At 44.2% G+C, this 23941-nt stretch overlaps 1 protein-coding gene across 1 annotated transcript in view; it reads right to left on the reverse strand.

The window, feature by feature from the left end:
• The window catches only part of NT5DC1 (5'-nucleotidase domain containing 1), a 422920-nt gene that overhangs the window by 374984 nt on the left and 23995 nt on the right, over positions 1-23941 (reverse strand). Inside the window, exons 3-6 of the mRNA XM_075340036.1 lie at positions 20408-20479; positions 17628-17737; positions 14438-14517; positions 5649-5730 (exon numbers count right to left, since the gene is read on the reverse strand). Of these exons, the coding sequence (XP_075196151.1) occupies positions 5649-5730; positions 14438-14517; positions 17628-17737; positions 20408-20479 (344 nt within the window). The remainder of the gene's footprint in view (positions 1-5648; positions 5731-14437; positions 14518-17627; positions 17738-20407; positions 20480-23941) is intronic.

The following is a 23941-nucleotide window of genomic DNA, read 5'->3' on the forward strand; positions in this document are numbered from 1 at the left end:
TTCGGCTCTGCTGCCTCCCACTCCTGACCCCCGGTCATTATATGGCGGGGTGTTGCATGCATGCCATCTCTTGCTAAGTGCCATCATTGCGAAGTGCTGGGCAGTTACCTCAATGGCAGTGGACTAACTTCCGTCTTCTCTCTCTCTTCACACAGGTATATAACTCTGCTTCCTGTCAAGTGAATTGTCTGTTCCCCACTGCATTGGCTGAATATGTGTTCTGGTATATAACTCTGCTTCCTGTCAAGTGAATTGTCTGTTCCCCACTGCATTGGCTGAATATGTGTTCTGGTATATAACTCTGCTTCCTGTCAAGTGAATTGTCTGTTCCCCACTGCATTGGCTGAATATGTGTTCTGGTATATAACTCTGCTTCCTGTCAAGTGAATTGTCTGTTCCCCACTGCATTGGCTGAATATGTGTTCTGGTATATAACTCTGCTTCCTGTCAAGTGAATTGTCTGTTCCCCACTGCATTGGCTGAATATGTGTTCTGGTATATAACTCTGCTTCCTGTCAAGTGAATTGTCTGTTCCCCACTGCATTGGCTGAATATGTGTTCTGGTATATAACTCTGCTTCCTGTCAAGTGAATTGTCTGTTCCCCACTGCATTGGCTGAATATGTGTTCTGGTATATAACTCTGCTTCCTGTCAAGTGAATTGTCTGTTCCCCACTGCATTGGCTGAATATGTGTTCTGGTATATAACTCTGCTTCCTGTGATGTATGCTCTGTCATTTTCATAATCTATGTAATACTCACTGATGTATGACTGTATATTCCTCTTTGTAAATGTTATCTGATGGTGGATGGTGTAAATCTGTGTAGACTGGAAGTCCGGGTGGGTGTCAAATGTCCTGTTCCCTTTGATTCCTTAATCATCCCCTGGTGTGAGCAGCATTTGTTGATTTCCCTTAACAAGCTGAGCTCCCATAATCCCCCTCACCTACCCCTCTAGTCAGCCCTATATATTTGTGTCTTTCTTAAGGGGTGCATGCATGCGGGGTGTTGCATGCATGCCATCTCTTGCTAAGTGCCATCATTGCGAAGTGCTGGGCAGTTACCTCAATGGCAGTTAGTCAGGGCAGGAGTCTGCAGGTAAATTACTCTTTGACGCCATCTGTTTTAACCTTAACTATTATCTCACTCTCTATCATCCTATGTGCTTTTTCTGTTCACTTTCACCGCCCTGTCCCCCCTCCATCACCACTCATCCACATCAGCCCCTCTCTCCTCCCCTCTCCTATGTACAGCTCCCAGGCTCTTTTCACCTATCTTAATAATCTGACTCAATCAAGCTCCAGGGACTTCCAAAAAAAGCCATGCCACAAGTCCAAAAACCATCTGACCTTTCTCCTTCTACTCCTACTTCTTTCAGGTGATATCTCTCCTAATCCCGGTCCACCCCAGGCTAACTTTACCCCCTCCCCCACCTCCCATAGAAACCCTGATAATATTATTAACATTCCCTGTACACCCTCGCTTCCCTCTTTTAATTGTGCTCTATGGAATCCACGGTCCGTATGTAACAAGCTTCCTTACATCCACAACCTCTTTCTCAATAACTCTCTTAACTTACTAGGCCTAACTGAAACCTGGATTCAGGATTCTGATACTACTTCCCCTGCTGCCATCTCTCATGGTGGCTTACACTTTTCCCATTCACCAAGACCTGGAAACAGACATGGTGGTGGAGTCGGCTTACTCCTGTCCCCACAGTGCACCTTCCAGGTCATCCCCCCAGCTCCATCACTCTCATTCCCATCCTTTGAGGTTCACACCATCAGGCTCTTCCATCCCCTTCCCCTCAGAGTAGCTGTCATATACCGTCCACCAGGCTCACCCACCCAGTTCCTTGACCACTTTTCAGCCTGGCTGTCACACTTCATGTCCTCAGAGTTACCAACCCTGATCCTAGGAGACTTTAACATCCCCATGAACAGCCCCTCCTCCCCTTCTGCATCCCAGCTTCTATCTCTCACCACCTCCCTTGGCCTCTCACAGCTCTCATCCTCTGAGACACATGAAGATGGTAACACCCTTGACCTGGTCTTTATCCGCCTCTGCTCAATCTCTCACTTTGACAACTCACCTCTTCCCCTCTCTGACCACAACATCCTCTCCTTCAAGCTCACAAACCCTCGTCCGCCCCAGCACACTCCCACCAATCACACATTCAGAAACCTACAGGCCATCGATTCTCAGACACTTTCAGACTCTTTACACACATCACTGTCCCCTATATCCTCACTTTCCTGTCCTGATCTGGCTGTAAAGCACTACAATGACACACTCAGGACTACGCTAGACCAAGTAGCGCCCCTCACCCTCAGAAAGACCAAACACAGAGTAAAACAGCCCTGGCTCACATCACAAACTCGATTTCTCCAGCGATGCTCCAGGAGCGCCGAACGCCTATGGAGGAAAACCCGCACACCAGAAAACTTCATCCACTACAAGTTCATGTTAAGGACCTATAACTATTCCCTTCACCTCGCCAAACAGACCTACTTCACCAACCTTGTTTCCTCACTTGCCAACAATCCAAAAAAACTCTTTGACACCTTTCACTCCCTCCTCAGTCCCAAAGTACAGACCCCTGTCACAGCCCTTCATGCTGATGACCTGGCCTCGTATTTCACAGAGAAAATAGAAAACATCCGCCAAGAGATCAGCTCCCAGCCACCAAGCCCTGTGAATCCCATCCCTCCCCATATTCCATCCAGCTCACTTTCCACATTTGACCCAGTCACAGAGGAGGAAGTCTCCAGGCTCCTATCCTCCTCTCGTCCTACAACTTGCCCTACTGATCCCTTCCCCACACCTCTACTCCAGTCCCTCTCTCCGGTTGTCGCCACTCACCTAACTAAAATCTTCAATCTCTCTCTCTCTTCGGGTATCTTCCCCTCCTCCCTCAAACACTCTATCATTACTCCATTATTAAAAAAACCTTCTCTTGATCCGTCCTGCACAAGCAACTACAGACCAGTCTCCAATCTCTCCTTCATCTCTAAACTCTTGGAGCGCCTGGTCTACTCTCGCCTCACCCGCTACCTCTCCTCTCACTCTCTTCTAGATCCTTTACAGTCTGGCTTCCGCCCTTTACACTCAACAGAAACTGCCCTTGTCAAAGTGACCAATGACCTATTGACAGCAAAACGTAACGGTGACCACTCTCTGCTTATTCTTCTTGACCTTTCTGCTGCCTTTGACACTGTTGACCACCATCTCCTTCTCTCTATGCTCCACTCTATCGGCCTAAAGGACACTGTTCTTTCCTGGTTCTCTTCCTATCTTTCTGGCCGCTCATTCAGTGTATCATTTGCTGGCTCCACATCTTCTCCTCTTCCTCTCACTGTTGGGGTCCCTCAAGGCTCAGTCCTTGGCCCTCTTCTTTTCTCCCTCTACACTGCCCCAATTGGTCAGACCATCAGCAGATTTGGCTTTCAGTACCATCTTTATGCTGATGACACACAGCTATACACCTCCTCCCCTGAGCTCACCCCCGCTGTACTACAGAACACCAGTGACTGCCTGACTGCAGTTTGCAATGTCATGTCTGCTCTCTATCTGAAACTTAACCTTTCCAAAACTGAACTTCTTCTTTTCCCTCCATCTTCCAACTTTCCTCAACCTGACATCTCCCTCTCTGTGTGTGGCACAACGATAAGTCCTAGGCCACAAGCCCGCTGCCTGGGGGTTATACTTGACACTGATCTTTCCTTCACCTCCCACATACAATCTCTTGCCCGCACCTGCCGCTTGCACCTCAAGAACATCTCTAGAATCCGCCCCTTTCTCACAATGGAAACGACAAAAACCCTCACCGTGGCCCTGATCCACTCTCGCTTGGACTACTGTAACTCTCTATTAATTGGTCTCCCCCTAACTAGACTCTCTCCTCTACAGTCAATCCTTAATGCAGCAGCCCGGGTCACCTATCTGGCTAACCGCTACTCGGATGCCTCTGCTCTGTGCCAGTCATTGCACTGGCTGCCCATATATCATAGGATCCAATTCAAACTGCTTGTTCTCACCCACAAAGCTCTCCACAGTGCAGCACCCCCCTACATCTCCACCCTCCTCTCTGTCTATCAGTCCACCCGTTCTCTACGCTCTGCAAGCGACTTTCGACTAACATCCACACTAATTCGAACCTCCCACTCCCGGATCCAAGACTTCTTCCGAGCTGCACCAACCCTCTGGAACGCTCTACCCCAAGAAGTTAGGACAAATCACAACTTACTCAGCTTCAGACGCACCCTAAAGACGCATCTTTTTAGGGCGGCCTATCACACTCCCTAATCAGATTCGTTTCACATAGTCCCTCTACAACCTCTCACAACATAGCTCCACATCAAACTCCATGGCACCCAAAGGCATCTCAAGGCTCGGGCCCACTGGTCCAGGAAACCATTATCCAGCCCCATTTCCGTGAGATGGTTGGATTGTCATTGTAAATAAGCACTTGAACCTTGCCTCTCCCCCCATCTCATTGTAGATTGTAAGCTCTCACGAGCAGGGTTGTATTTTTTTTTCCCCTCTAAATATTGTATTTCTATAACTGTTACTTGTTTGTATATGATCCTCCTGAATTGTAAAGCGCTACGGAATATGTTGGCGCTATAGAAATAAAGATTATTATTATTATTATTATTATTATTATATTCATTGATTATTCACTGCACTGAGGAGCTGGAAGTCGGAACATCGTGGGGACAGCATTGGGTACAGCATCGCCGGGGACACCATCACAGGGACAGGTGAGTATTCAGCAAGCAGTGTGTGTGCAGTGATGTTAAGGAGGTCATTGGAGTTCCCAATGAACTTTGATGAACCCGTGAAGTCACCGTCGTAACACCCGCTGTAGCGGGGGTGTCATCAGGATATCATCAGCATTCATTGGGAACTCCGGTGACCTCCTGGACGTCACAGCATACACACGGTTTGCTGTATGAATACTCACCTGTACTCGGCGGTGCTGTACCCACGATGCTCTGGCTTTCAGCTCCTCAGTGCAGTGAATAATCAATAGAGATAATGAGCAGCGTTCAGAAGTGGAAGGCAGCAAAACCGAAAAAAACAGGGCTGGATATAGGTGAATATAGAAAATCTTTTTATTTAAAAGACACGTATTTTCTCCGGTATGTGACACACGTGTGACACAGACACACATATGACACACGTATGACCATAACCATGCATGTGGCTTGTACCCGATTAAACATGGACATCTGAAACCGGCCTAAATGTGAATAAAAGTAGTAAAAAGCATACTTCAGGCTAGAATTCGACAAGATGGGTACGGTCTTGTTGAATGCAAATGTATTAAGCAAAGCCATCGCCTTCTAGATGGATTCTGGTAGACAGTGTGCATATCATATACACATGGCCAAGTGACCGCTGTTCCCAGCTCTGACATTGGTGAATACTCATAGTGCACAGTACACGCCATACGAGGGGTAACAAGTCAGTAGTGACATAAAGAGACATATAGAGTAACTGCAGACTTGTCATTTTAGATCAGACAACCCCCTTAACAAGTGAGGAATGGTTGTTTGTTTTTTTTTTTATTTTGTAACATTTTCTGTTTTTAGGAACTTTTACAGTATTATGATCAGATTGTTCACAGCACAAAGAATATCTTACCTTTGAAAGCAGTAGTTTTGTAGTTGTGTTCTATTGCAGAAATAACATCTTTCCAGAAATCATACTTCTTTTGCCCATCAGTCTGCATATTTAAAAAAAAAAACATGGAAATTTTTTTGTAATCTCATTATAAACATTATAAAAATCCAAGACATAAATTACCCAAAAATACCCTTTCTGATTGTTGGTGAAAAGAGGAAACAAGATGAGCAAGATTGCCACTCTGGGGTCACCTAGGTAAAAGGGACATTATAATGGTCACACATCCCATACGAGTGGATCCTACACAGGTCCTACTTCTTCGCATTCTAGCTTTGCTATGAAGATACAACTATATGCATAATATGAAATATGATACAGCTGCAGAAGCCCTTCCTAGCCATGGCACGAGAGACAGTTCTGTAGATAAAAAAGTGAAAATTATTTCAAGTGCACTTAAACTAATGATTAACTCAATACAAATCTGCATTTTATAAACTATTAAAGTAAAATCTTAGCCCAAAAAACTAAAGGGTACTTTACACGCTGTGATATCGGTACCGATATCGTTAGCGAGCATACCCGCCCCCGTCGGTTGTGCGACACGGGCAAATCGCTTCCCGTGGCGCACAACATCGCTAACACCCGTCACACGGACTTACCTTCCCTGCGACGTCGCTCTGGCCGGCGATCCGCTTCCTTTCGAAGGGGGCGGTTCGTTCGGCGTCACAGCGACGTCACACGGCAGCCGTCCAATAGCAGAGGAGGGACGACGGAGATGAGCGGCCGGAACATGCCGCCCACCTCCTTCCTTCCTCATTGCCGGTGGACGCAGGTTAGGAGATGTTCGTCGTTCCTGCGGTGTCACACATAGCAATGTGTGCTGCCGCAGGAACGACGAACAACATCATACATGCATCAGCAACGATATTATGGAAAGGAGCGACGTGTCAACGAGCAACGATTTTTCACATTTTTGCGCTCGTTGATCGTCGCTCATTGGTGTCACACACTGCGGTGTCGCTAACGGCGCCGGATGTGCGTCACTAATGACGTGACCCCGACGATATATCGTTAGCGATGTCGCAGCGTGTAAAGCACCCTTTAAACCCAGCTAATGATGATATTTCACATTTTACCAATTCCAAGACTGGTTTCTTTAGCAATATGTACTGCTTCAAATTGGATGCAAAAAATAACCCAAGGAAAAAGGTAGCAAGATAACCTATGCCTAGTAAAATAGCTTCTTATTGCTTGATTGATAAAAAGTTGCTTGAGAAGCCACGGTAAAGATGTTTTACAGTTCAGGAAAACCCCTGTCACTTGGCTGTAATTTGTCTAAAAAAAAAAAGGGCTTTACTCACTCTCCCTAGGTCCAGTACTGAGTCTCCACTGCTGATCCACTGCTGATCTCTGTGTCAGCTATTGTCTACAGCGCTGACATCATGTCGACAGCATGGCAGGCAATAACTGAGTATAGCGCGGCTCTTGCTGTCAACTCGGGCTGAGCGGAGCTCATTTATCAGCTGCTGTGACGTCAAGACTGCAAACAACAACTTAACACTGAGATCAGTGGGGGGGGGGGGGGGAGACTCAGCACCAGGTCTGGGAACAAGGGTTTTCTTTAACCAGAAAACTCTTTTCTTATGGCTGTACAGAGATGGTTAACAACAGTTAAAAACAAAAATATAGGGTCACACACGTCGAGTATTAAAGATGTTGTCCATCCACAAAATCCATTTTTTTTTTCAATCTAATCTGTGCTGTATTGTCATTTAAAACATTGTTTTGTTTTTTTTTATTTCTAACTTTTGTTCCTCTTGATTTATCACTTTATCTCTGCACCCACTTTACTTAGCTGCAGCTCAACCAAACATGACGTCTTCCAGTGCTTTGCCAAACCTCACAGTCAGAGCTGGTACCTCCCAGCCTAACTGTCCAGCCCTGCCCTCTGCACACTCATTGTCTGTCAATAGAGATGGGCGGACTCGCAGAAAACTGGGACCAGCAATCCCCTGTTATCTTTTTTTTCCGGAATCCAGTTCCCATATAAGTCTATGTGGATCAGAAACTGGAGAATAAAAATGTTGGTAGAAGGTGTGGAGACACGGGGGTCAGTGGTTGCTCTCGTCCGCTGGCCAGGCCGCCTTTAGAAAGACAGCATGGCCCAGGGCTTATCCCAACTGAATGTCCTCCCTCCTTAACCGTGGGCGGAACACTACACAAACAACACAGGGTGAGGGAATCACAATATTAAGACTTTATTGGATCCCCAAACAATTAATGGCATATGGCACATAACCAGCAAAACCACAAAATGTAACCGGCAACAGTTTCTCACCCTTCCGCTGGCTCACCAGGGATTAGAATGTCTGTACCTCAGAGCTTTTAGGGCTACTTACTCCAAACCAGCAGCACCCCGCTTTTGGCGGGCACCCACCGAGAATGGAATAACACCAGATTTAGGAAGCTGGCTGAGGACTGCAAAGCCTGAAGTCAGGTGACTGGATTGTCCCAAGCTGCTTCCCCGGGCAATGGACAGTTCTTCTTATACCCCTGAGCTCTCCATTCAGACAATTGGGGTCTTCACGATTGGTGGATAAGACTGGGCTCTCATTGGCTAGATTTCAAGCCGTATACAAAATATCCCTAGTAGTAATATTCTCTGGCAGAGACGAGGGAGGGATAGCTAAGTTACATTGCATCTAGCAATACACATAGTGATACAATGGGAGGTTCACATAATTGATTTGTCTGGGTATCTCACCTTCACTGGCCAAGGCAATTACATGAGTCAACAAGAACTTTAACACTAGACTCCTAAGAGTCTTATAGAAACAATTAGGGGCTTCTCCCCTGTTTATAAACAAACTATCATCATGTCTGGCTGAATTTTAAGAAACTTAACCCATGCTAGGCACTGACAGAGTCCATGTCGTCACAGAAGAGATAAGGAGATAGGAGTGCATGCGGTGTACTTACCAATCCTCAGTCATGGTGGCAAGCTGCTTCCAGGCCACGCATTCACTTCTGGAGCAGCTTCATTGAATATGCACTGCTTTGCCTGCCCATCGGTCCCTGTGATTGGTGGAAGTCAGCTGCACCCCCACCCTAAGTGGCAGTGTGTCAGCTGGCTGCTTCCATTCACAGGCTCTATGCACGTCTATATCGTAGGCCGGGGTCACACTAGCATATGGCATCCAATGTAAGAGCATGGTCCGAATGTCATGTGACTGTGACCCATTCCTGTGATCCGATGACAATGGAGAGGGAGGGATTAATCCCCCCATCTCCTCCATTGTCAGCGTGTGCATATATCGCACTGCACTTCGATGTCATCCGAGTGCAGTCTGATGTTTTTTTTCGCACCCATAGACTTGTAAGGGTGTGAGTGACATCGCTCTAGCAGACAATCGCAGCATGCTGCGATTTTTTTCCTCACTCCGATTAGGGCTGAGGAAAAAACTCACAGATGTGAGCTGCAGCATTGTCTTACATGGAGCCGAGTGCAATGCGAGATTTTCTCACTGCACTCGTGCGAGTCATACATCAGTGTGACTCTACCTATAGAGTAATAATAAATAAATAAAAAAAATTGCAACTTGCAGCCAGCCAACATTGTTGCATCCATTACATGCGACAAGCCTGGCACTTTACCCAGTTCTTCCCGTTGCCCTGGTGCGCTATCAATCGGGGTAATGAGGGGATAACAACAGCCCACAGCGGCTACTAAGTCCTAGATTAGTGATGGCACAGGCGTCTATGAGATACCCCATTCACTAATCTGTAAGTTAAAGTAAATAGACAGACACCGAAAAAATCCTTTAATTTGGAATAAAATACAAAAAAAAACCTCCTTCACCACTTTTTTAACCCCCTAAATACCCCTGCAGGTCCAACATAATCCACAAGAGGTCTCACGGCGATTCGAGTTCTGCTACATCTCTGTCACAGTGAGCAGCCATAGAGCATGACTGCTCGCTGCGAACTCCATAGAGAGAGCCGCAATGAGCGATGACTTGTAACAGGTAGACGCTGTTACACAGGCTGGGGGCGCGTGTGACTGCAACCAATCACAGGCTGGCCAGTGGGCAGCGAAAGCAGGAAAAGCAGTTCATATGCGATGAGCAATTATGAGCGGCACAAGGAGGCTGTAGGAGCAGCGTATAGCTGAGCGGGAGCAGTTTACAGCTGCGACAGAGGCTTGGTAAGTATGAAGTGCTCGCTTCATTTTTATTTTCTTTATTTTTCCTTTATTATTTTTTTTTTTAATTTCTCAAGTGCCGGATCCAGATCAAAAACCTGGAATCTCAGGCCCGGCATCCGGGCAACTTTGAAACCACATGGATCCGGACTTTTACAGTCCGGGTCCGCCCATCACTACCTGTCAGTAATCTCCCCCAGCACCTTATGGATTAATTAACACTGTATAATGAAAATATATATAGCACCTAATGTGAGTCTATAGTAGATATATATACATATATACACACACACACACATATATACATACAGACATTTTATACATATATATCTATATACTGTATATACAGTCATATAAGTTTGGGCACCCCTATTAATGTTAACCTTTTTTCTTTATAACAATTTGGGTTTTTGCAACAGCTATTTCAGTTTCATATATCTAATAAATGATGGACTCAGTAATATTTCTGGATTGAAATGAGGTTTATTGTACTAACAGAAAATGTGCAATCTGCATTTAAACAAAATTTGACAGGTGCATAAGTATGGGCACCCTTATAAATTTCTTGATTTGAACACTCCTAATTACTTTTTACTGACTTACTAAAGCACTAAATTTGTTTTGTAACCTCATTGAGCTTTGAACTTCATAGGCAGGTGTATAAAATCATGAGAAAAGGTATTTAAGGTGGCCACTTGCAAGTTGTTCTCCTATTTGAATCTCCTATGAAGAGTGGCATCATGGGCTCCTCAAAACAACTCTCAAATGATCTGAAAACAAAGATTATTCAACATAGTTGTTCAGGGGAAGGATACAAAAAGTTGTCTCAGAGATTTAAACTGTCAGTTTCCACTGTGAGGAACATAGTAAGGAAATGGAAGAACACAGGTACAGTTTTTGTTAAGCCCAGAAGTGAAAAATATCAGAAATGCAGAGAAGAAGAATGGTGAGAACAGTCAAGAACAATCCACAGACCACCTCCAAAGACCTGCAACATCATCTTGCTGCAGATGGTGTCAATGTGCATCGGTCAACAATACAGCACACTTTGCACAAGGAAAAGCTGTATGGGAGAGTAATGCGAAAGAAGCAGTTTCTGCAAGCACGCCACAAACAGAGTTGCCTGAGGTATGCAAAAGCACATTTGGACAAGCCAGTTACAATTTGGAAGAAGGTCCTGTGGACTGATGAAACAAAGATTGAGTTGTTTAGTCATACAAAAAGGCGTTATGTATGGAGGCAAAAAAACACGGCATTCCAAGAAAAGCACTCTCTACCCACAGTAAAATTTGGTGGAGGTTCCATCATGCTTTGGGGCTGTGTGGCCAATGCCGGCATCGGGAATCTTGTTAAAGTTGAGGGTCGCATGGATTTAACTCAGTATCAGCAGATTCTTGACAATAATGTGCAAAAATCAGTGATGAAGTTGAAGTTACGCAGGGGATGGATATTTCAGCAAGACAATGATCCAAAACACCGCTCCAAATGTACTCAGGCATTCATGCAGAGGAACTATTACAATGTTCTGGAATGGCCATCCCAGTCCCCAGACCTGAATATCATTGAACATCTGTGAGATGATTTGAAGCGTGCTGTCCATGCTCGGCGACCATCAAACTTAACTGAACTGGAATTGTTTTGTAAACAGGAATGGTCAAAAATACCTTCATCCAGGATCCAGGAACTCATTAAAAGCTACAGGAAGCAACTAGAGGCTGTGATTTTTGCAAAAGGAGGATGAACAAAATATTAATGTCACTTTTATGTTGAGGTGCCCATACTTATGCACCTGTCAAATTTTGTTTAAATGCAGAATGCACATTTTCTGTTAGTACAGTAAACCTCATTTCAATCCAGAAATATTACTGAGTCCATCAGTTATTAGATATATGAAACTGAAATAGCTGTTGCAAAAACCCAAATTGTTATAAAGAAAAAAGGTTTTTATATATATATATATATATATATATATATACACACACACACACATACACACATATACTCACCCGCACACACATGTATACACGCCTGGAGTTGTATAATGTTAGATAATATAATCCCCTTGTGCACTCTTTTCTCCTCCCAGCAGTCTATCTTCTCTCCCCGTAATTTTTCCCCCCGCGCATTATCTCTTCTCCCCACTGCGGTCTCTTACACCACTTAGTGCAGAGAGACAGCACACAGGAGGGGGACACAGTTACCCAGGCCCCATACATCATACAAGGCTGGGGATACCGTTAGGCAAATAGCGCTGATGGTGTCCCTGACAGCGAGTGGCCCCCCCTGTTTCTCCAGGGCCCCGGCACATACAGCGCAGGGGAGAAGACAGTGCACACACAGATAGCAGCGCACAGGGAGCAAGGGGAGAGTGTGGAATGTGGGGAGGGTGTAAGGGAGGCTGAGAGGGGGCTGCGTCGCACTGTACCTGGTCGGCAGCAGGGAAGCAACACGATGTTGGCTGTGATGCCTGTCAACAAGATCCTGCCCCTGTTGACGTATCATCACAGGAAGCAGCAGGATCCCAGCAGAAGCAGTCACATGACTGCTCTGAGCCTGGGGAGAGGGGCTGACAGCAGGGCAGATAGGTAGTTGCTATCTATCTACAGTACATGCCAATATGTAGCCAAATAGTGAAATTAAAAAAATAAAAATAAGCCGGATAACCCCTTTAAATGAATGTTCAGGTGAGAAATATACAGACATATACGTACATAAACCAGGGATTTCCAATATGTGGCTTGGGATTCACATGTAGCTCATGGACCCATTGATGTGTGGCTTATGGCATCTACAAGCTTGGATCATTACCACCAGTTCTAGCAAACAGCTTTGAAGAGCGCGTCTCCAGATCGTGACTTTTGTGAGTAGCTGCACACAGAAAAGCAGATCTGAACGATGGTTTTGTAGGAACCCCTGGCTCTTAGTATACTGCTTCTGTGTTATTTCTGTGGAAAAGATTTGACTGTCATCTTACCAGTAATAGGGGCTCTGGGTGTCACTACTGTGATGGGGCTAGGAGCTGGATGTGGCTTGAGACCCTCTCTCAGAGCTGAATGTGGCTCTTAAGGTCAGAAAGGTTTGGAACCATTGACATACACGGTGCGTCAGCACGCTGCGAGCAATGAATACACAATACATGTCCTCCACTATTGCTTCAATTGTTCAAATGTTAAAAAGTAAGGTATTTAGTGTTTTTTGAATAAAGAGCAAAAGAGCCATCTAACCACATCAATATGTACCTAAATATGGATGGTCCCTATCACTCGTGATATTCATTAATCACAGTGTGCTGATGCATTGTGTATGTGTATGTGAATGCAGTCAGTCTTTGTTTTGCTTCTGCCATCATAGTTTGTAAAATCCGGTCCCATTTATGCATACAATAATGTATTATCATTTTTGTATCTCTTCTGTGGGGGTAGCAATTCAAAATCCATTACGAGGTACCATCTATTCATAGATAATAATTTCTATTGTTCAATCAAACAGAAATACACAAGGCTTTTCTGTTATATACTTCCTTCAACTATAACAGGAAAACACAGCTGCCCCCATAGTGCAATTCCTTGGCAATAGCCAGGTTTATTCAGCGGCATCATGCGAATGTCACATGCTGAACTCAGAATTTGACACCTGCTTTTTCCTTCCCAGAGGATCACATTGGCCCATCAAAAGTCAAAAACCATTATTTAATCACTTTCTAGTAACACCAATAAGCCCAACAAGAGAAAAGGAAACAGAAAACTAATTTTCCTTTTATAAATATGAAAACAAAATTGATACGTTAAAGAAGTTAACTAGTAAATACAAGCGACTGACAACGGACAGCACTATAATTCCAGTTAGAATGGAGCAGCTGTGCACAAGCTCGATCGCTGCACAAGTCATCCCTATGGGGCTGCCGAGCGTTGCACTCTGGCCTTCTCTGGCAACCCTATACAGAATTAATAAAGTGGTGGTCAAGTATATACACTGCCGATCCATTTTATAACTGGCCTATCAGGCATTAAAATTTCCTGTTCTGACAACTGGTACGGATCCCAGAATTCGGACCCCCACCGATCAGTAAGAAGTTATCACCTACTCTGAAGATGGATGATAACTTGTTTTCACAAGGCAACTCCTTTAATTAATGGCATACTAATTCTGCTTTGTTGGCGTGTCCATCCTCCTTTATAGCTGGATCCTTTATGCCCAGACATGTAGGTTTTTAACCCATGTAGATGCATTTAAGTTAGGGTCCCAGTATACAAGAGATCACCTTGTCGTGGGTACCGGTCTCACATGCATTGGCCAATACATAAGCTAAATATCTCTTGTTTCAAATATTCCTATAGCCGTAATGGAGTACCAGAGTTCCCTTGTTCATTGTTAGCATTCTAGAGTGCAGCTATATGTATTTTGTAGTTAAAATGTGTTTTCAGCTAGAACCTATTCACACCTTTTGGATGTGGGGGTCAGTCTTGTGTAGTGCATTTGTTGGAGTTCTGTCCTTAACATCTATATTATGTGATGTTACTGCAGAACTATCAATAGAAAAATCAAGCAATTTCATTGCTGTTAGTCACAAATATAATAAATATTTCAGTGATATATGGTTACTCACCATTTCTAAAGTATCAACAATTTTAGCACACAGGAGAGCTCCTGGCAAGTCAAAGTAGTTGTCATAGAAGTAGTATTTTGCTGTAACAAGAAAACAAACACATTTTATTTTTTTTATTTTTTTTGGTACATAAAAGAGATCATATGTAATAATACATGTTTTTCTAACATTGCTTTCACCTGCGTGAAAACGTAAATAAAATAACAATAAAAATAAGAAATAATTCTAGACCAAAGGAGACCAGATACACTTTGGAGGGCTCATATCCAGCCGGCGTCAACCAGTGTTGCTAGAGGTGATTGACAGGTCTTCCTATAGCTATAGACCTGTGAATCACCTAGGGCGGTGCTGGAAAGAGTCAGCTGGGGACAGCACTAGTCTCATCTCAGACTATGGTCCCCAGCCAGATCATTAAAGTATATTTTCTCTGAAATACACCAGCTTAAATCATGCAAACAGGCACTGATTCATGCTGATCGCTGTCTGGGAGGCATGAGTCAGGTGACGGGTTCCCTTTACTGATATCGCCAAGCTGGTGTAGGGAGATTTCAAAGGGAGCAGCTTGGCCATCTCCTAAAAGAGAAACTTTATCCTTTAGACACTGACAAAGTCCTCTACCCCGGCCAAACAGACTCTTACTTTACACTAAGTAGCAGTGATGTGCAAGTGGCGCTTCTGGTTTGTCTTTATAGCCTACGTCATATAGTCTTTATAGTGTTGATAACGACTCTGTTACTTCTTTTAGGTTTCACAATAGATCCTGTCATCTTTCCCTGTAAACTAGCTAGTTGCATATATAACTTTTCTTTAATTGGCCATTTGTGTGCACTGTTTTTTCCATTTTTTTTTTATTGCTTGTAATCGGCAAAATAAATACAATAAGCTTTACAAATCCTCTTTTTAGTATATAAGGATCACAGACATATATAAAAAGCCCTGCTTGCTCTACTGAGTGTTCTTGTGGTCTCTATAAACTTCCTCTGTCGGTAGCTTTCCCTGATATCATCTGTCAGGGACCAGTCAGAAGACCCCCATATACATTAAGGCCCCTTTACACACTGAGACTTTCTAGCGATCCCACCAGCGATCCCAGCCTGGCCGGGATCACTACAAAGGCTCTTTTGAGTCGCTGATGAGCAGTCAAACAGGCAGACCTTACCAACGACGCAGCAGCGATGCGGACCTGCAGAACGACCTAGCTGGTCATTAGGGACGTGTTAAAGCAGCTATTTGAAAGGGAAGTCGCTAACGAAGCCGTTGTAATGGTATCAAACACACCAATGCATGCTGCTCAGCGGGAAACAAAGGACCAAAAAATGGTCCTGAAAGATTTGTAGCGGTCAGCAACCTCACAGCAGGAGCCAGGTCACTGATGTGTGTCACACACTGCAATGTCGCTGGGGAGGTCGCTATTACGTCACAAAACCGGTGACGTTACAGCGATGTCGTTAGCGATGTTGCAGTGTGTAAAGGGGCCTTTAGATTGTCGGGCAAACCCATCGATATTGATTAGTTCAGCTGACATTAGTCTAATCTGTGTGGGGGCCATTAGCGTGAAGCAGTAATATGCCTGCTCATTATCCTGCAGAAGCCAGATTACGTCTACCTTCCCCTTAGAGATGCACATCAAACATACAAAAGCCATATGTTGAGCATCAGTCACCTGGAACATGGAGGGTCAAGGTGACTGAAAGAGAATGTTTGGTGGTCATATATAATTGGCTTGTTCAGACAAACTTACATTATTATTATTATTATTTACAAAAATGTAACATTTCACTTTGCCTTGTACCAAGAGTGTGTTATGGCAGTAACTAAAATTAGAAGATTATGCAAAAATCCTACTAATGTCTATGGACAAAATCAGTCCTGAATGGAAAGATATGAAAGACTGCTACTCGTTTATAGCAAGGATGTGGCAACAGTTTTTATATCACTGGATTCTATATAGACAGGCTCATCATTCATCCCCACTGTAATGTAGCTGAGCACTTGTTGAACCCAAACCTGACACCCTTGATTTATGTAAGTGGGGGGCCCTTTTAGGTATAGGGGACAGTAACTTTTTCTCTTGGACAATATGATTATTTAAAACCATTCTTAATTCATACTTGAATGATTTTACCCGAGTTCACTAATGTATTTTATTTCAAAACCCGAAACCATTCAGTTATAAATAGGAAATAATAGTAGACGGGGAAATATAAATTCATAGCAATTAAATACAACAATCAGTGTCATGGGAAAACATGGTATAGTTTTATCTGGTAAGCATAATTTAATAATGTAGAATAACATAATCACATGAAAACAATTACACCACTCATGCTGCAAGCTCCTAAGAAAAGAAATGCTCTAAAGCTGTTCCATGTGATATCCTGAAAAGTACTGACATACAGTAGCTGCACAGCCCAGCGCTTCCCTGAGTGACAAATGCTGGAAAACAGATGGATATAGCACCCTCTACTGTTACATACATAAACTGCACCAAAATTAAAATCATATTATTAGTAAGGGGGATTTCTAGGAAAGGTTTGTAATACTTCATGATCTCTCATCAGGTGAAAATAAGAAATGGAGTATTATTTACCCTGCTACTTGATGCAGCATTGAGCTCACATCAACAGTGCTGCAGTCAATCAATGTTTGTCTGAACTGTGCATTCTCCCATGCTGTACGCAAAGGCAAATTTGCCTCTGTAGCATTGTAGGAGCATAGGAGGTTTAACGATGGTCCGCCAGCTCCACAGCAGTGCTTGCAGGCTACTTTTTTAAATCGCTGCACCCATTGCCTAGGAAACTGGCCACCTCTTGTGACACTGCTGAGGTGGCCAGTAACCTAGGCAACCTGCGATAAAGTACAGAATTAAGAACTCTCTGTTATAAGAGGTAAATTGCAAACTTAAAATTTTAACCATTTAGCAATATGAAAATGAGTATAACATATAGCATTTTTGTACGATGAATCAGCCCCTTAGAGGTTTAATGTGTTGTCTTAAAAAGAAAAATGAGACGAATGGCCAGTAAAATGTGGTTTTACATAGTGCCCATTTAAATTGTTGCATCAAGTAATAGAAAGTAGAAGTGTTGGTCAAACAGGAGGGCAGAGAGGGTGTCCTGAGTGGGAGAACCCCCTGCGGGGTATCCAAGTTATCCTGATGGGTAATATTCCTTAAGGGATCATGCCTTACCTGATCGTGCATATGTCCCATTGATTGTTTTGAAATGCTTCCACTCTCTCTTCTCACCATAAACCTCTTCAATCATGTCAGTAGTCATCGTCTTGGTGCCATGACATGCCCTTTAATGACATGTAAAAAATAAAAATCTTAGTGCAAATTTATCTTATACCCATGATGACATTAACAGATTGTACCCAGAGGTTTCTCAACTGCTGTGAATCGACATCTGCGTAAATATGTAATTAACGATTATAACCGATGAAGAGACAGACAATAAAAAACCAAGGGGCAAATTTATCAAAAACTACATAAAAAAACAAAAACAAAAAACAAACTGTGTTGCCAATCCCACCACAAAAAACACCAAAAGAAACTGAACTGAAACTGTAACAAATGTTCAGTAAACATGCAACATTACAAGCATGTGAATGGTAGCCTCAAGACTAGAAAAAAAACAAAGAGAAAAATTGTATGAAAAATACCATGACTATAAATAAATAAAATGCAAGTGCTCAATAACAGGGTTCTTAGTATATATATTTTTGCAAAAAGGTAAGAAGCCGTCCCACCTCGTCACGGTGTACCCATCTGGGACAGTCCCTAACCAACTGAAGCTAAAAACATTTTCTATACCTGACTTGGGTCTATCAAAACTCCAATGTGAATGGTGGCAAGTGGTCAGCTGGGTCCCAGATTAAATACACAGCAAAGTGGGAAGCAAATTGATTGCCCAGTCTCAGTATAAGGAGGGCTGCACCCCCATATTGCACTAATGCAAGAAAACAGAAGAAAAACACCAAAAGAAACTGAGCTGTGCTTCCCACTTTGCTATGTATTTAATCTGGGACCCAGCTGACCACTTGTTACCATTCACATTGGAGTTTTGATATGACACAAGTCAGGTATATAAAATGTTTTTAACTTCAGTTGGTTAGGGACTGTCCCAGATGGGTACACCGTGACGAGGTGGGACGGCTTCTTACCTTTTTGCAAAAATGTATATACTAAGTACCCTGTTATTAAGCACTTGCAATTTATTTATTTATAGTCAGGGTATTTTTCATACAATTTTTCTTTTTGTTTTTTTTTCCAATCCCACCATAACTTGCAATTTACCAAAGCAAGTTAAGAAATTAAATCTGAGCTCAGATTGGTTGCTATCAAGGCCCCGTCACACACAGAGATAAATCTTTGGCAGATCTGTGGTTGCAGTGAAATCATGGACATATTGTTCCATTTGTGCACAGCCACAAATGTGTCACTGATTGTCCACAATTTCACTGCAACCACAGATCTGCCGCAGATTTATCTCTGTGTGTAACAGGGCCTTAAGAAGATAACTTTTCCTTCCAGACAGTTTTGAAAGGTCTGCCTCCTGATTTCTGTATTTCAGACGTATTTTCCATTGCTACTAGATGAATAAAGACTAAATGTCGTTTTTAAAGGGGGTGTCATTATTATTATCATAATAATAATAAACCCTTTCCATGTGTCCTACTTGGGGACAGTAAAGTCCCTTACTTGTACCAGAGCAATGGGTCACTCGCAAAGTTATCTCCCACTCTTGTAGACTGAGCTCATCCATGTATTACATGGAAACCCATTCATTTGAATGGCTTCATATAATACTACAATTAAAGGGGTTTTCCATTTTGATTTTTTCTCAGTCCACAGGCATGCTCTGATAAATATAATTAATTAGACTTACAATTTTCTGTGGATTCAGTGCTATCTTTTCTCTGCTGCCCCAAGTCTATGTTGATATGACTGAAGCGGAGAGATCACAACTACAGCATATACCGCTGCATGTGAATCATTGGCATGAGACCGCTGACCAGGTGACTTCCTGCAGTCACATGCAAAAGACATGATGTCTCCAGTGCAGGCACGCCAGTAATAACTGGGGACTGTAGTAGAGAAATAAGCGCTGGGTTAGCAGGGGGTTAGCAAGGCTAATAGAATTCCTGTGAGTAAAAAAATAATAATAATAATCAAAAGTGGAAAACCCTTTTAATTCAGATTATATTTTCAAACCTTGCAGTGTAAATATATGGCAGATGATTTGGGTTAGAGAAGCGGGCCCATGTACATCAGAGATCATTCAAAGTGCACTTATCACCTACATATATTGGAATTACATATCTTTGGGATGTTAGCTATAAATAAGTGCTGCTTGGCTATTAGATTTTTGTTATGTAATCTAAGGACAGCATGCTGTAGGGGTTAAAAAAAAACATCAATTATGCCTTTCTTATCAGGCTGTGTGCTGTTATTTAATTAAACTAAAGGCTTTATCACTTACTGATTATCATTGCAGGACTACAATGTCATGCGCAAGGCAGTCTGGCACGCCTCCTCCTCTCATTGACACCTCACTGTAAATGTAAAATCTCTATTGAAAGCTTGGTGTGGGCGAGGGAAGCTCTCTCAGCTCTGCTGTGTTGGTAAATCTAAGCATTATCTCTGTGTCAGAAGGCTGCACCTAAGTCATACATCTTTGGATTCAGAGTCTCTTTTCCTACTTTATGTTGGCAAAAACCTGCTGACAGATTCCCTTTCATCATCAGTCTAAACACTAATCTTATACACCAACATTATACAAGCAAGATTATTACAATATACTGCAGACCACATAAATATATTAGTTCATCTACCACAAATGACTATTTGCAATTTATGTAGATAATAGGTTAGTAGTCATGCAAATGCTCCAAGTATGTAGAAATTGATTTACAACCTTGTACTTGAAAATGTCTAAAATGAGAAAAAGATATTCATGTGGCAGATACCTGAGAATCGTTCCATCTGCAGCAAGTTTAAGAAAGTTTCCTTCTTCCAAATCCAGCACCAAGCCTTTGAAGCTAAAACAATCAGAAAAAAGTTGTTAAGGAACTGGTGACAAAGCTTATCTTCAGCTACTTTATACTCACTAAAGGCCCCTTTACACACTAAGGGTGGTGTCACACACAGCGACGACGACAACGACGTCGCTGCTACGTCACCATTTTCTGTGACGTTGCAGCGTCGTCCCGTCGCTGTCGCTGTGTGTGACATCCAGCAATGACCTGGCCCCTGCTGTGAGGTCGCCGGTCGTTGCTGAATGTCCAGCTTCATTTTTTGGTCGTCGCTCTCCCGCTGTGACGCACACATCGCTGTGTGTGACAGCGAGAGAGCGACGAAATGAAGCGAGCAGGGAGCAGGAGCCGGCTTCTGGCAGCTGCGGTAAGCTGTAACCAGGGTAAACATCGGGTAACCAAGGGAAGACCTTTCCCTGGTTACCCAATATTTACCTTCGTTACTAGCGTCTGCCGCTCTCACTGCCAGTGCCGGCTCCTGCTCTCTGCACGTGTAGCTGCAGTACACATCGGGTAATTAACCCGATGTGTACTGTAGCTAGGAGTGCAAGGAGCCAGCGCTAAGCAGTGTGCGCAGCTCCCTGCTCTCTGCACATGTAGCTGCAGTACACATCGGGTAATTAACCCGACGTGTACTGTAGCTAGGAGTGCAGGGAGCCAGCGCTAAGCAGTGTGCGCGGCTCCCTGCTCTCTGCACATGTAGCTGTAGTACACATCGGGTAATTAACCCGATGTGTACTGTAGCTAGGAGTTCAGGGAACCCGCGCTAAGCAGTGTGCGCGGCTCCCTGCTCTCTGCACATGTAGTACAGCGACGCTTGTCGCTATGATCGCTGCTGCTTCTGCTGTGTTTGACAGCTAAGCAGCGATCATAACAGCGACTTACAAGGTCGCTGTTGCGTCACAGAAAATGGTGACGTAACAGCGATGTCGTTGTCGCTGTCGCTATGTGTGAACCCAGCTTTAGACTTTCTAGCGATCCCACCAGCGATCCCAACCTGGCCGGGATCGCTACAAAGTCTCTGGTGAGTCGCTGGTGAGCTGTCAAACAGGCATACCTGGAAAACGACGCAACAGCGATATGGACCTGCAGAACAAGCTAGCTAGTCATTGGGGACGTTGTAAAGCAGCTTTTTGAAAGGGAAGTCGCTAACGAAGTCACTGTAAAGGCCCCTTTACACACTGAGACTTTCTAGTGATCATGCTGCACAGTGGGAAACAAAGGACCAAAGAATGGTCCTGAGAGATGTGTAGTGATCAGCAACCTCACAGCAGGGGCCAGGTCGCTGATGTGTTTCACACACTGCAATGTCGCTGGGGAGGTCGCTATTACGTCACAAAACTGGTGACGTTACAGCGATGTCGTTTGCGATGTTGCAGTGTGTAAAGGGGCCTTTAGATTGATACTTTAGGTCAGCAGATATTTCTTCTTTATCATTTGTAGTTGCATTTCTGGTATTTTAAAGTCTTAATCCACACGGCTGATGGCCTAATGTGTATGGAGGCACAGGCCCAACTGATTGTCAGGAGAGAAGTTGATTGCACAAGCCAATCACATTGTTCTCCGGGAGATAAGCCGGCAGCCGACATGTCAGCTGGTGGCTTTCTCATAGAGAACACAAGAGCACTCGGCTGAACGAGCAATCATGTGTATGGGTGAGGCGGATGACATGGGTGTCAGCTGAAATATCTTCCAAAGCATAGCTTGGCCGTCAGTTTAGTGCGTAGTTTTAAGTCGGGGCTACAGAAAGATATTTGGTTGCGCAAAAAAATCACCTGTTGTTTAAAGGTTAAGTGTACTTTCAAGTAAGTTTCCAGAATAAGGTGTCCTGTGTATGTACATGATGAATAACAGTTTTTCATCATTATATGTCTTGTATCATGCATTTTCATCAGTTTTCCCTACTACAGGCTCTATCTGTTCATTTTCAATCCACTCTGAGCTGGTGGGAGGAGACTGGCTGCACAGTACAGCATACAGGGAGGGATTCCTCCTCTTCATTTATTTTTTAGCACACATAGAGAATCACAAAAAGCATGAAGGACATTATACATTTGAAGCGACCGAAGGGAGGGCCGCGGGTGTGTGTGTATGCTCTATTCCAACAAAATCCCCATACTCAGATTTCACCGGTAGTAACATTTCTTTACTAGGAAACATGTTTATAATACAATCAACTGAGCTATCTGCACACATGGGTATAGGAAGCCCCTGGACTTTCACTCCTTCCGGATATGCAGCAAGAAAAAAAACAACAACAAAAAAATGGCGGCAACTTTCCCTAACTTTCCCTACAAACACGTACCAGTCTATCCCGAAAGAAGATGTCGCTCCCACGTCGCAGGCCTGGGGTCTCGCGGTGATGGGTCCCGGTGCAGCGCTGGAGAGATGAAGCTCCTCGGTCTTTTCTTTTCTTTTATCTTCCCCAGCTGGTGACGGATTATAAGTAGTCTTTTGGTCCCGGAGCACGCCGGGCAGAAGAAGGCAGGTCACAGTCCCTGCAATTACACTCAGATGGCGGTGCTCGGTAGTCCGGTTAACTCCCTGAGGAAAACAAAGTTCTGCAGACTGGGAGTGACAGAAACTGCTTTCACCGGGTGATTTCTTCCTGACTTTTGCGGCAAAACGAGCCCTCTCTTCAGGGAGACCACACGCAGGACTCTCCTCACTGAGCTCCGGAGCTGAACAACACTTTCCCGCGTCTTCTCTTCTGGTTTTTCACACACCAGCTCCTGTGGGGAATTTCCCAGCTCTGTGTTTGTCGTTGTACAGTACGACGCTGCCCCCTTGTGGGCAATTGCTGGAACAGTATTCAAAGCCATTTCTACAGAAGGGATACAGTCGGACTTGTTGACCCCATTACATACCCCCCCACTTAAAGGTTGGCAGTCCCTGTCAACTACCGTCGGTTCCCAGGCAGCGATGACTGCAGACGTTACAGGGGTTGGTTGAGAAGTGGGCCATACGTACTGGTCCCTGTAAGACCGCCCGGGCGGGATCCCAGCAGTGGTGCGGTCAGTGCGCCTCAAGGGTCGGTTGTTCCCCTCCCTGTCACTGTCTCTACGCCCCACTCCAGTCAGCACCCCGGGGAAAGAACTGGGTTGTGTAGGGAGGTCACTGATCTCAGAGTCAAGGTGATCACTGTGCCGGGAAACGTCCGTGTCGTCAGTCGTGTTGGTAGTGTCATCCCCTCCGGGTACTGTGGTAGGGGAGTCAGGCTGGGATCGGCAGGGCCGCAACATATTTCGGTGCACAGTGCGGATGCTGTGATTGTCTTCACCCCGCACTCGGTATACATGCCCGTTGGGGTAGGGGCGTTCGATTACCCGGTAAACCTCAGTCTCCCACTTGGCTCGAAGTTTCCCTTGGGGCTTCTTGATACGGAGCAGGACTGGCTGTCCCAACTTCAAGGGTTGCTCTTGCACGGGGAGTGGATCAGCATGTATCTGGCCCCGGATTTGTTTGCTC

Source organism: Anomaloglossus baeobatrachus, chromosome 3, assembly GCF_048569485.1.
Source record: "Anomaloglossus baeobatrachus isolate aAnoBae1 chromosome 3, aAnoBae1.hap1, whole genome shotgun sequence".
Taxonomy (NCBI): domain Eukaryota; kingdom Metazoa; phylum Chordata; class Amphibia; order Anura; family Aromobatidae; genus Anomaloglossus; species Anomaloglossus baeobatrachus.